The 13,376-nt window shown below is 47.3% G+C and overlaps 1 protein-coding gene across 5 annotated transcripts in view; it reads right to left on the reverse strand.

The window, feature by feature from the left end:
- The window catches only part of IQSEC3 (IQ motif and Sec7 domain ArfGEF 3), a 99,181-nt gene that overhangs the window by 24,148 nt on the left and 61,657 nt on the right, over window positions 1–13,376 (reverse strand). For all 5 annotated transcript variants that reach the window (XM_053944258.1, XM_053944257.1, XM_053944261.1 and 2 more), the window contains exons 3-5: window positions 13,026–13,314; window positions 5,912–6,990; window positions 1,597–1,758 (exon numbers count right to left, since the gene is read on the reverse strand). In XM_053944258.1, coding sequence (XP_053800233.1) covers window positions 1,597–1,758; window positions 5,912–6,990; window positions 13,026–13,314 — 1,530 coding nt within the window. The remainder of the gene's footprint in view (window positions 1–1,596; window positions 1,759–5,911; window positions 6,991–13,025; window positions 13,315–13,376) is intronic.

Genomic DNA, 13,376 nt, shown 5'->3' on the forward strand with positions numbered 1-13,376 from the left:
AGCATGATGGAGTAGGGCCACCTGCTCCAATGGCCCCCATGCCTCATGCAGAAACAAGACAGGCAACCCCAGTGTAGCAGCTCCTGGGCACTGAGGCTGGGAGGCTGACACCAGGATTTGCAATAGGCACTGTTCCCAGGAGCTGCTGACACTAAGTTTGTAGTCCCATGTGAGGCAGAGGAACATGGTCATTTGCAGGGATGATGCCAAATTTATGATTACAAGGAAGTGTCAGCCTATTGTTGTTGCAATATTTCCATGTGCGTGCAGAGGCTAGGTTTGAATTTGAGCAGATTATCTGTGAGGGCAAGCAGCCCAAAAAATGCTTACTGGAGAAAAAGAGGCAATTACTTTTAATTGTAGTTCTCAGCGTGAAGAGACTGGACAGCACATGTGTCTTGTTGCTGGACAAATCAATACTTCTACAGTATATTAAAAAAAAAGAGATGGCCCAAAGGTCAGGTAGGTACCTGCAGCAATAAGAAGCAGCAATTGCAGCTGGAATTAATTTTAAAATTTAGGCCTAGATTTGGGTCTTGAACTTTGGCATCCCCTGGAGTCTTTCTCTGGAGTAGAAGTGGTATGTGGATGGGATTTGGAGCTTCTTTATGGTTTGGTTCAAGAGAAACCACTGCAAAATTCAAGGGAAAATAGAGAACATTTTGGAGAATGGGAGAATGTAATAAAAGACCAAGTGCAAAGGACTTCCAGCTTAATGGAAAGGCAGCTCTCACTAAGAGCTGTGCTTCTGCATAATAAAAGAAGATGCAGCTGAGTGCTGGTCATACCTTGAAATGGGTCTCTGAATGAACTCGACTTGAAAGAGGAGAGATGTGCAGGCTGAGAGATGCATGGCTTGTGACCAGGAGAGGCTAACAGTGAGAGAACTGAAGGTAACAATCCAGCAAAAGCAGCCACTGAACAGAAGCAGTAAGGAAACCTCAGATTTTGTTCTGAAAAGGGGCAGCTCAGCTTGTTGGAGATTTTGGAGTGGGGATGTTCCTCAGTGCTCCATGGCTGCTGTGGCAATGACAAGCCCTTAGTAGCATGTTTTCATATGCAGGACTCATCAGCACAAACAGGACCTTGTAATTGTCCACGTAATGCAGTTGGACAAACTCAAAGGGCCACTAATTTCCAACGTGGACAGAAAGAGAACTGAGTATGTAGCCAGCATTCACTTCTCTCTGCTCATCTCACAGCAAGAAGCAGATATTTTTCCTCCTCTGTCTCTCTTAGCACTTCCCAGAAGGCATCAGGGGTACTTTATATGGATGGGATGAGACGTCAGCCAAAGAGTTTCCCAGCCCCCAAACCTGCCAGCATCACTTGTTCTACCACCTGACAGTGCTGAGCTCCTGCTAGCTGAACGCAGGCCTCCTGAGGAAGGACTGAAATGAAAGAACTGATGATATGAAGGGTGACACACATAGCTGAGAAATGTGTTGAGGGATGCCAGATAGGGACTGGCAATGGTGGAGTTCCTAAAGAATGGTGGCAAAGGGGCATGGGGTGCTTGCTGGTGCAGCCAGGGGCAGAGTGGGCTGGCAACTCCTTTAGAGTGGAGGGAGGAGGGGAAGAGATTTCCACACTTACTCCAGAACATCCCTGTTGAACTGCTTCTTGCTGTTGCCCAGGAATTCCCCAATCATCTGGCGGCTGAGGCCCTTCCGCTGTAGCAGAAAGTGTGCCACCCCAATGGGGGTGTCTGGGATGAAGCCTCGGGAGATCAGGAACTGGATCCCTTTGTCTGGGTTTCTGGAAGGGAAGGACAGAGACATGGTGAGTTTGCATGAGCTCTTGGAGGCATTGTTGCCTCTGGCTCACCCCATGGCTTGCATCAATACAGCCTTTGGTATGTGCTGGGCTCCTATGCCTTCACGTGTGTGTCAGGAACGGGATTTGGGTTAGGAAAAGTGACTTGCTGTGTGCCCCCCTAGCTGCTGCTGAGGACAAAAAGATGTCATTTTTGACACAGCAAGTGCTGTGTCACTTGCAGCGCCTGCTGTCACATGGTAATCACAAGTGGCATCCCACTGCCACAACGAATCCTACTGCATTGTACCACGCCTCATTAGTGCCTCTTCTGCCATCCATCTGCTCCAGAGTCAGAGGCTCTTCCCTCTGTGAAGAAACTTAGGAGACATTGCTGCCATGGTCTATGGGCAAACGAGGCTCAAGGCTCCAAGGGGCATAACCACAAGCGGACACTATTTCTGTTAAACAAATAATTTTGTTTTTCATACATTTTCAACGTTCATTGTAGAGTGATACATTTTTACCTTCCTCACCTGAGCTTGATGTTGGCTGCCTGAACAGAAATCCCATACTCAGATTTGTTTATCTCTCCTCTACTTCCCCCACCCTTTGCTGTGTTTTTCTTCCCATCTCTATTGATTCATGCCCTCAGGCAAAAATCTTTGTGTGTGAGAAGGCACCCAGAGAATGCTTTGTCAGAAGAAGGGAGGGAGCAGCGTGCAGCTCCCAGACAGAGGGCTTTTCTCCCTCTATGGCTGTGAGCATCTCTCTGAGAACAGGTCTGGTGCTGAGTGGGCCTGATTGCCTGGCTGTGGGAGTGATTTTCTGCTTCTTAATGTGCCAGTGTCTGTGCCTGCACACACGGTTCTTACAGAAGCAGAGTGGTTTGGGTTGGGAGTGACCTTTAAAGGCCAGCTCCTCCAACCCTCCTGCAGTGAGTGGGGACATTTTCAACTAGATCAGGTTGCTCAGAGGACCTTCCAACCTGATATTGTATATCTCCAGGGATGAGGCATCCACCACCTCTCTGGGCAACCTGTACCAGTGTTTCACCACCTTCATTGTAAAAATCTTCTTCCTTACATCTAATCTAAACTGGCCCTCCTTCAGTTTAACAGCATGACCCCAGGTTCTATTGCCAGAGGCCCTGATAAAACATCTGTCCCCATCTTTCTGTCCTGCTTTATAAGCCCCTGTGTATCCCGAGAGTGGCTGTGAGCCTATGTGGTGCCTGTCTCACAGCGCCGACAAGAACAAACAGTATGTGTGGATTGTGCAGGAAGTTTTTCTCCTATATTTCAGTCTGCCCCACTGAAGGGTCTCTGTCATGGTGCACTGTGCTGAGGTGAATCACTGCAATGGCAGGAAGATTGCCACACTTCTTTGGTTCTCTGAGCTGGTGAGTGGAGAGAGGTAAGAGAGTGACTTCATTAAATGATGTCATACTTCCATCATTAACCCGAATTCAGGGTTCTTTGTCAAGGCTCAAGGAGAGAGTTTGCTCAGGCAGTTTCCTGGGGTGAGGAAAGAATAGGATGAGATTTCAGAGCACGTGAATGCATGATATGCATAGGCACAGACTGTGACATTGTCAGGTGGTGAAGTATGTGGGTGAGCAACATATGTCTAGTTATAAGGGGAGCTGCATTCAGCAGAATGGCCTGCTCCTTACAGGGGCCTCATGGACATGTAAAAAGTAGATGGGCTTGAAATAGTTCTGCTTACTCTGTAATGTCAAAAGAAAATATCCTGGGCAGTGTGGCATCGTTGGGGAGAGGGCTGCAAGAACAATCAGCCCATTAAATTTATAAATAGGAGAGATGCAAGATCTGATACTGAAAACCCCAGGCCTTCTTCAGGGAAAAGCAACAATGCACTTTATTTATTATCACACAGACCTATTGGTTCAGTGCTGAAGAGTACAGGTAAAGTTCCCTGCTAAGTGCAAAAGTGATAAGGCTGGGACACAAGTCAAACTAAGCACCAGAGATTCATAAAATGCACATCCACCTGCACACTTTGGTATTTGGCAGGGGACAGTATGGCATTCACAACACGAGGATGAACTCAGTTACACCTGTGTGACTCCAAAATCACTGGACCGACTTTGGATCCACTCCAGAGGAGTTGAGAGTTTAACATGGCCAGAAAAAATGCACACACTACCATGGATGTGCAGGTTTCAGTAGAGATGGTACACACCATGCCATCAAAGGATGCAGGATAAAACAGTCCAGCTGTGACAGCCCTCCTGCACTGCCTAGACTATAAGTCAAAAACTCTTTCACTAACAGCAGCCTTTCATCAGTTATTCCCAGGATTCAATTTGTTCTGCACAAAATCCTGATAGCAATACAGCATCTGCCACTGAACACGTGCAGATGTATCCCATGTAGTGCAGCATGCAGCTTTTACCCAGAGGTGCAGCAGACAATCCTACTCCTCTCTCTCCTGAGCCTGGTCCCTGCTATTCATTTTTGGTGTTGCAGGGGTGCTAAGCAGAGCCAGCAAATGCTGCGGGATTCCTCACGTCCTGCTGTCTTTCCCTCTGCCCACGCAGCCAGCTGCCCACACACACTGAGCTATTACAGCAGTGCTGCATAATGAAGCACTCGCCATTCCAGGGATTTCACCCCCTCATGGTGCAGCAGGGATGGGGAAAGTGCCACTGCATCGATGTGTTTCCAGAGGCCTGCTCCAACCTTCCAAAAATGCAAGGCAAGGCCAGAGAGACTGTGGCAGTTTCCACTAGAAACTGTAGCCTTTCAGCTGCTGCTCCAGGGAAAGCCAGCCAGGAAAAAGGATGTGCACACATGCACACACAGCCTCAGCTCCATGTCCTACGGATCAGTGCCCACATCCCAAACCCCACAATAGTAAAATTGCTTCTTCCTGGAAATAGACAGGGAAAGCAACAAACAAATAACTGCAGAAAGATTAATGGCCATCCCAGCCCCTTGGATAAGAAGCCACAAGGGAAGCCACATGTCCCCCAGATACTGCTCAGAGATTGAAAAAAGACATAATTCCCCAGAGCTAACAAGTTATTTTCCTCACTCCTGTCCTCCAACCTGTACTCAGAACTGGAAATACGTCCCTCTCAGTTCTGTAAGAGTCCCAAATCTGTCTGACCTAACATCACTTCACTTCTGCATGTGCTCTGAGACTGACCCTAAAAACATCTCTTCTTGGTCTCTGCTTCCTGGAATCCACAGCCTCCATGGTACACATATGTAAATACTGTGCATTGCCCCATTGTCTGTGAAAAACTTCTGCCTAGGACTGCATAATGATCAGTCCTTGCTTTGACTAAAATGCCCACGCTAACGTGTGGAAAAACGTTCTCCTAGTATGGGTACATTGCATCCTCATTATTAGGGGACTCAAATGGAAACAAAGACAGAGATATGAGAGCGTGATGATAAAGCAAAACCCAGTACTTCTAGTGGCTTGCTTAGATGAGAGAAGTCTCATCAAAAAGCAAATCTAAATCTTAAGGCTGCTTTCTCCCTATCTATGTGTGACCCTGTGAGTTAACCTCTTCTGATGGTAACCTCTGCTCTGCTTTTGCTTTCACATCTACAGCCTTCTCATAGGATATCAAACTCAGATATATGAGAGACAGGTGACTATACCTGGTCTGTCAGGTGAAAATCTACCCAGGTATCTGAAGGAAAATGACAGCCAGAGATGTAATTTTGTCATTATGACTCATACTGGGCTAGCTAAGCTCAGCTCTACCTCTGTCTCTCCCTCTCTTTACTTGGAATTGCCCCATGTTAAGTAACCAGGGCTGGATTTACAGTCCTAGCTATGTTTGTTCCTTTGCAACAGAGTGGAGCAGAGTGATCCCAGGCTTGGCTGGTGGATGCCAAATGAACAGCAACTGGAACTGAAGGTTCAGTGAATTGTGAGAGCATGGGCACTACTCATGGGCTTGTTCCTCTGTTAGGCAGAAGAGAAGGATAGTACTGGGGAGAATTTAGGGAAAGGGCTTCTGGGAAGCCAACCTGTGTTGTGCACTGCATACCCAGATGGTCATGCCCTTGAATACGAACAAGCTTCCCTGGAGATGGATCTAGACCAAGAGCCTGCCATCATCTGTTCCTGTGAGGAATAACACTGGCTGGGAAATAGAGGAAGAGTCACTTACATATTAAAGAGGTTCAGTCCAATGCGGTAAAGGCGTTTCCTCATGGTGTCTGTGGAAAGTGTGGGGGACTTGCAGCTGGCTGGGTTCTCGCAGTGGTACCTCGGGAGACTGAGGATCATGGCCTGCAGGGCTTCTTTTGAGGACACCTCAGAGGCTGACTTGGCTGAGGTGGAGGTGCTGCTGCTGCTCAGCTGCTCTGAGTTGTCTGCATTCTCAGACTCCAGGCCTTTGCTTTGTCCCGCCTCATTGCTTGCATCAAACTGGAGCTTCTGCATCGCCATCTCATCCGGCTCAGCACTGCTGTCCCCTGTGCCATTAGTACTGACATCCACCTCAGTGGAAGTGAGGCTGTTCTCAGGTAAGCTCTCTGGGGCAGACAGTAGTTCACTGGCTTCTCCCTCCCCTTCTCCTGGGCTTTCTTCAGCCTTGGTAGCTGGAGAGAGCCCAGCCTGGTTGCTGCTGCTGAGACAGTTTGCCATGGACACCGAGGTAGATGATGAGACAGAGATGTTCTTGTTGTCGATCTGAACGGTGACATCTCGAAAAGCCATCATGAGAGTGCTGCTGCTCTTCGGTAGAGTATCTGGCAGGAGACCTTCCTCCTTCTCCTGATCCTGTAGCTCAGCCTCTAAGTCTTGGTTTGGCTGCATGGAGCTAGCACTGAAGGTCTCCCTGATCTGGTACGAGCCCCCATCTTGCAGGGAGCACATGGTCTTTAGGCTCCAGGTGCTCAGGGCATCATCGATGGATTTCGCCAGGGACTGAACTTGTTCTGTGAAGGAGTCCTCCAGCTCAGTTAGCGCCCCACTGATAGTGGCTGGCAAGGATGGGGACCTCACCAGTGGGATGCCTACGAAGTTGTACCCCTCCACCAGGGCTTTCTCCGCGGAGAAGCTCTCCGAGTTCTGGACGCGGACTTTCCTCAGGGAGATGCGGCGTGGCATGCGGCTCTCCAGCAGGGAGTTGCGGATCTTCTCAAAGTTCTTGCTGAGCTGGTACTGCCGGAATGCGGTCTGGATGGTACAAGCTGCCCTGCGAGACACCAGGTGGCCGCCGTATTTGTGTTCTAGCATTTCGATCTGAAAAACAGAGAACAGATACGTTAGTTTTTGCTAATTGCCTCCTGATGTCTTCTGATTGCTCCACTTTCTACACTGATTACTCTTCAATGACTGTCAAAGGAACTTCTGACACTGAATTAACCTTTCCCTGCAATGCCATGCCCCTGATTTCAACAGAAGGTTCCCATTTGGGCATGACTGGCTAAATCATCAGCACCAGGAGCTTCCTCACAGCTGTAACAGGATCCTGCCTCTTCCTAGAATGCCAGTCATAAAATCTGGAGCTGTCAGGTGGCATTCCCTTGCAGACTCACTTCTGATGGCCTTTAGGGCAAGTTCATCACTGAAAATACAACGTTCCAGCAATATGTCTTCCTGCTCAGCGGTGCTCTGGTAATGTCAAGCATTATCTCTTATCTCAGAGTGTTACTAATGCTTCTCCCCTCCTTAGCAACCTTAGGAAACACTCTCAGCAAAAGGAGAAATAACTCAGAAAAAGGGAAGAAAATTTCATTTTTAAATGCAGAGAATGCTGGTTTGATCTAGTAGTTAGTGAGAAACATAAACTTCCATATAAGTTAGTGGAGGCTGGGTTTATTCTGAGTTTTGTGTTTTAAAAAGTACTCTGAATTCCAAAGTGTCTTCCTTTTTGATATCTGAGTTTTTCAGGTGCCAGCCAGCAATGAAAATAAAAATACCCAGAAAAAGAAAGACTCTCAGTTTTGAAAGATAAAAAAGTCTGAATTTTAAATGTTGAGGCAAGATAATAAAAAAAGTGGAAGGAGGATTTACCTGAGCTGGTAACGACAAACACGTGTAAATACATCAACACACACCATCTCAACTGGCTTCAGCAAAGCAGGTATGTATGGTTGTTCCTGTACTCTAGAATTTAAACTTCCTGGTAATCCCATCACTCTTCCTCTGCAGCTGGTTTTTCACTAACAAGTTCCAGGAGAATGACAGATGATTTGGTTCCAATGAGTGACTGACAGAGGACAAGGGGGACGGTGTGAAGACGAAGGTGTAAGATGGGGTTAAAAAAAAAAAGAAGAATAAACTCAAACTACCTTCACTGAGGTTTAGGCTGAACTATTAGCTATCATTGGCACTTCACAGGGCAGAGTGCAGGTGCAGACTGTAGCATTAATATGTGTCTGCACACATGTAGAAAAACCAAAAAAAGATGAAAGGCAGGACTGAGAGTGCTGGTGAAGTCAGTCCTGAATTAGCAGACAATAAACTGCATCAGTCATGTAGTGAATATAAGTTCGTTAGCAGAACCAAAGGACAAGCTTTACTGACTGCATCCTCACCCCCAGACATACCACTTGTCCCTCACCATGCCTTGTTGGCCCAGGACTCACAGTTTGAAAAGCTGAGCTCCACAAGATCTAAGTGCAAATTGCTTTCACAGTCAAAGTGAGACTGAGGCATGAGCCTCAGCTCACATAGCCATGTCATGTCATGTCATCTGCTTCCTTCTTCTTTTTCATAACATGATGTAAGTTACAGATAAAACCATCAGTGAGTGATGTCGGTACACGTAAAGACCTGGTCTGACAGCTATGAGAAGTGTAAATGACCTATGGAATCTTTCCAGTACTGGAAAGCAGAGGAAGATAATGTGACCTTGGGAGATGACAGGCAGAGAGGAACAACCTAAGCCCAGCCATTTTGTGCCTGCACTGGTATCCTGGCTGTGGAGCAAGTACTGGGACATTTATGGAAGAGAGTGGGATGGGGAGCACATCCGTTCATATTTCCCTCTCTGGACATGAAGCAGGGACCTTTGCCTTGTGCTCAAACACCAGGTAGGCTTCTGTTTTCTGTCTGCCTTGCCCTTGAGCTCGCAGTCTGTCCAAGGCAAACATCAAAGCCCAGCACTAAGAAATACCAGCAATTTTCTTAGTGATGGGGTTGGCCACCACAGTTGCAGAGGCAGGTGGCTCAGAGCTCTGTTTACCCCCAGTTTAAAGAACATTTGCCTAACACTTTCACTGCTGCCTGCCCAGAAATGGTCTGCATAAATGTTGCTAAAAATCCTCCCCCAATAATCATGGGGACAGTGTCATTTACCACAAGACCTGGCAGCAGGCCTTTTGGATAAACAAGGACATCTTAAATCCCACCATAAAACCAACACTCCTGACACATGTCTTTAAAGCTGGCCTGCCTGGAAAGAGACTGAACTATCCCTTGGCTCATTCCTTCAGGAGGAAGGCTCATGCGAATAAATGTAAATTACACCAGTAACCTGCAAAGGCCCAACCCAGACAGTTATTACTGACAACTGACCGTGAGCACTTAAAATAATGATCTGGTTAATGAAAATGTAGAGCTAATCGTGTTAGGAGGGAAAGAGGAACAAATGAGAGGGAGAGAATAACAGTAAATGCAAAATAAAGCAGAAGCAAGAGCCTTATAATTATCTGAGGTTTCCAAGGAGGTGACAGCCATTCTGAAAACATGAGATTCATATACTCTGATCTGATTAGAGGCCAAGACAAGATGCCATTGCTGATCTGAAGTAAAAGGCCAGTTTATCTCATGCAAGGACAGTGCCAAAAATGGCAGACTTTAATAGCTAGTGAGGAGAGATTCTTCTAAAAGTCCAAAGGAACAGAGCAAGCTGTCAGTACCTCGATAAAAAACATCACCAGCTTTTTGCAGTCCATAATCTCAGTCCTTCCAAAGGACTAAGGCATTAAGGAGCAGAACAAGATCTGAAGTGAGAGGACTCCTAGACTCTTCCTCAACTAGTCTGTTTTCTAGCTCAAACCAGGGGTGCAAGGCTGGGTTCTGCATGTGATCCACTGCCAACTGGCACTGTCCAAAGCAAGGGGAATCCTACACTATCTTTCAGCAGGCATAACAGGGACAGGGAGTGTTCCAAGGGATGCTTGAGAAGACTGGCAGAGCTATACGCAGCATCTCCATAGAGAGAAGTGTCCTCCCCACCTTTGGTAGCAGTGGGTCTCTGTCTCTTTTTCTTTGCTGTAGCCCAGCCATTTGCTGCTTATTGTTATCTGAGACGTACTAATTTGCTGTCAGCTCAAGCTAACTGATAGTCCAAAGGTGTTAAGGGTTTCACAAAGCTGTAGCCTGTGTTTTTCCTCTCTAGAGGAGGAAAGGGCGTCTGTTAGCACCACAGCAGTCACGGGTAATGGAGATGTAAGTCTGGATGGCTGGAGGAACCTTCTGTTCCCATCTGAGAGCTGAGAAAGGCCAGACATGATTGGCCTTCTCTCGCTCCTAATAAACCCCATGAATTACAAGTAATTGCCTACTTAAAGCTACTCTTCTCTGGGGAATGATCTGACAGCCGGCGCCAAAGGAAGGGAAAAGCAGGAGGGGGATTGGAGGGGATTTCAAAGAATAATTAGCTTTAATACATTTCTGGGCCTCAGTATGAACACTCCTTCTGAGCAATTGTGGCTGAATTAGAAATGGCTGTGAGATATCCACTGCCATGAGGGATTGCATATGAAGGGAGATTTAACAAGGTCAAGGCAAGCCAAAAGGCAAGCCAAACTGCAGGCCCGGATATGGCCAAGCATTTGAGGTGCACACCCCATGTCTTTGGTGCCCATAGGCATAAATTTATAAATCTGCCAGGAGAGACCACGGCCTGATCTTATTTTCAGTCAGCACTGGTTTTCTACCCAGGTTGCCACTGAGCATGGTGATGTGCCACCATGTTATAACCAGAAAAGAATCAGGCTCAGGGACAGAATCTAAGTCACTCAAGGCAATGCATGCATCATAAAAAATATAGAAAAAAAGACATACAAAGCATACATGTCACTCATTCTTAATGCTTCTCTCTCCAGCCTCTCACTATGGAAGGACATTGCTATAAGGGATATTTGTTAATGGAGTGTTTTCCTCCATCCATGGGGCACCTGCTGCCCTCCAGCACAGCCCAAGAGTATGTATGACTGAAAGCATGCTTCTCTTTCCTCTGGTCCCCTGCATTTTCCCAACATTACAATAGAGTCTAAGCACAGGGTAACTTTAGTACTTGAGTCTCTGTTCCAACCTCCCAGCATAGAGTACTTCTGCTCTGTGCACTGTTAGAATTCTCTGTTTCATGGGGTAGGGAGCAAGGAGAACCATGAAGCCACTCACCAACTCTCTAGGATGATGCTGAGGGGCAATGACTGGTCCAAGTCTTGCAGAGGAGGCTGCACTTTACCCTTCTTCCTTACTAGCACTCAGTCCTCTCTCAAAAGGTAAAGGTGACTTCAATTGTGCAGTGAGACTAAAAATGTCTCCTTGCACCTTTTTCTCTTACTGTGAGTTCCATTCCTGTATTACAAGTCCTGCTATAAGTAGGGTTCTACTGGGACAGCACTGTGCAGGTCCTATCACCCTTATTCCCATTTAAGAAAACTACCTGATGAGTAAATTGATAGGAATACCTATAAAAACACATACTACAGTGGAAAAATTAGTACTCCTCACTGCCTGAAAATCCCCTCTTCCAGAGATGAAGGCAGTTCACTGAAGACATCCATGAGTCTGGAGAGGCATACAAATTGTAAGGCCCTTTGCTGTAAGAAAGGTGGTTCCACCAAGGAGATAGGCTCAGTCCCTGCAAGGTCAGTTCTGCAAGGCACCAGACATTAATGAACAACCAGCTGAACATGTCTCTCTTGTTCACATGCATCCAGGGCAGATTTGGCCTCTGCTGCAAGAACAATGATATGGCAACATGATCTTAAAGCTAAAATAACACAGGACAGACAGTCCCCAGGACAAACCAGAGCAGCTGCAGGATATTGAGGAGGCTAAGAACATATATAGCAGTCAAGATGTGGCCCACCCTGAAGATATGTCAGTTAGCTTGTGAAGCCAGTTAATTAGTCTCTCTTATTTTTTTCCTGGTGTGAAGCAAGAATTCTGTCTAAGTATACAGTATTTTGAGAAAGACAGAGCTAGAGAGCAAAGGTGTCTTTTGCTCAGAAATCTATTGGGTCATTGATCTGACATGTATGTTTAGGGACAGCATCTGTGCCTTGAGGGAGGTGGTACAGAGATGTCCCAGAAGTAGCAGCTTCTTCTGTGGAAACCTCATTAGCTGAGACCCTTCAGCTGCAATAGCACAGCTTCCACTGAACTCTCCCCCTGTTAGTTGTCCTCCTCTCCTCACAGACTGCAGGGTCTGCATATCCTACAGCGTCTGACTGAGCTGCCTTCCCAGGGAAAAGGCATAAATTATGCTTTAGGTTCTGTTTTGCACAATAGCTCTCCTGGGCTGTAATCTGCAGAGATGAGGAGGGAGGGAACACATTCCACCTGTGAAGGAGGAGGCCAGCTGCTCTTAGCCCCTGTCCAACTGTCTCCTGCTGGGAGTCCATTGGGACATGCAGCTAGAGATGGGCATGCTTGTGCTCTGGAGCTAGGCTGTAGCCTCAGGCACATAACACAAGGCTTGCAACTTCTAGGACTGAATAATTTTCTCTTAGCCTGGTAAACTTGCCTATCTCTTCAGGATCCTCCTCTGGACTGAGGGCAGTGGTGGCAGAGTGCACAAACATCGTGGTAGATGCTGTGCAGGACACTCATTGAATAAACCCCACTTCCTCTTGAAAGCTCATGCTAATGCAGAAGTGTGCTGGAGCCTGCCCTGCATGATCCAAGATGGTTCTTGGAGACTCACCCACGAGGGAAGTAATTTGGAACAACCAGTTGCTGGGAGCCCTATTGACACTGTACACTTGTGAGCAAGGCACTACCCTTGGATGCTGCTGCTCTTGGCTGCCTGCAACCCATCTCTAACCCTACACTCACAACTGGGTTTCTAGGTCCATTTTGGACCACTGAATCCAGGCAACGAGGAGCAGATGCCAGCAGGTTTGGGTGAAAGGGTGACTCAGTCACAAGTAGGGAATCTACTTCCTCTATCAGCCTCACGTACCCAAAGGGCCAGCTAGGCAGGGCAAAAGCTCTCGGTGAACAAAAGGCTAAAAGTCATTCCACCACAGTGCAAATGCAGTCCCACCCGCCCCATCCCCTTCTCCCACAGCCTGAGGAGGAAGCCTTGGTACCTGTTTATTCTTTAGGTCAAGGGAGAGCTCATAATCGGAAGCAGCCGCGTGGGAACACGAGGCCGTCCCTTTGCTGCGCTGCACTCTCACTGGGGAGCCCGTGTGGTGGAGGCTCGCCTTCTGCACCAGAGGGGAACACCCCGCTGCCTGCTCTTCTTGGAGCTCCGCATGCTGGGCTTTTAGCGTCAGGGTGTCGGACCTGCCTTCCTGGCCACTCTGTCTGCCGGCCTCCTTCGGATCCTCCGTTTCACACCCGGCTTTCTTGCTTGTGGAACCGCTGGGATCGTCACTGTGAACAAAACGCAACGTTTCGCTTTTTTTATTTGTTTATATTATATTTGATTTATGATC

This window comes from Vidua chalybeata, chromosome 5 (assembly GCF_026979565.1).
Source record: "Vidua chalybeata isolate OUT-0048 chromosome 5, bVidCha1 merged haplotype, whole genome shotgun sequence".
NCBI lineage: Eukaryota > Metazoa > Chordata > Aves > Passeriformes > Viduidae > Vidua > Vidua chalybeata.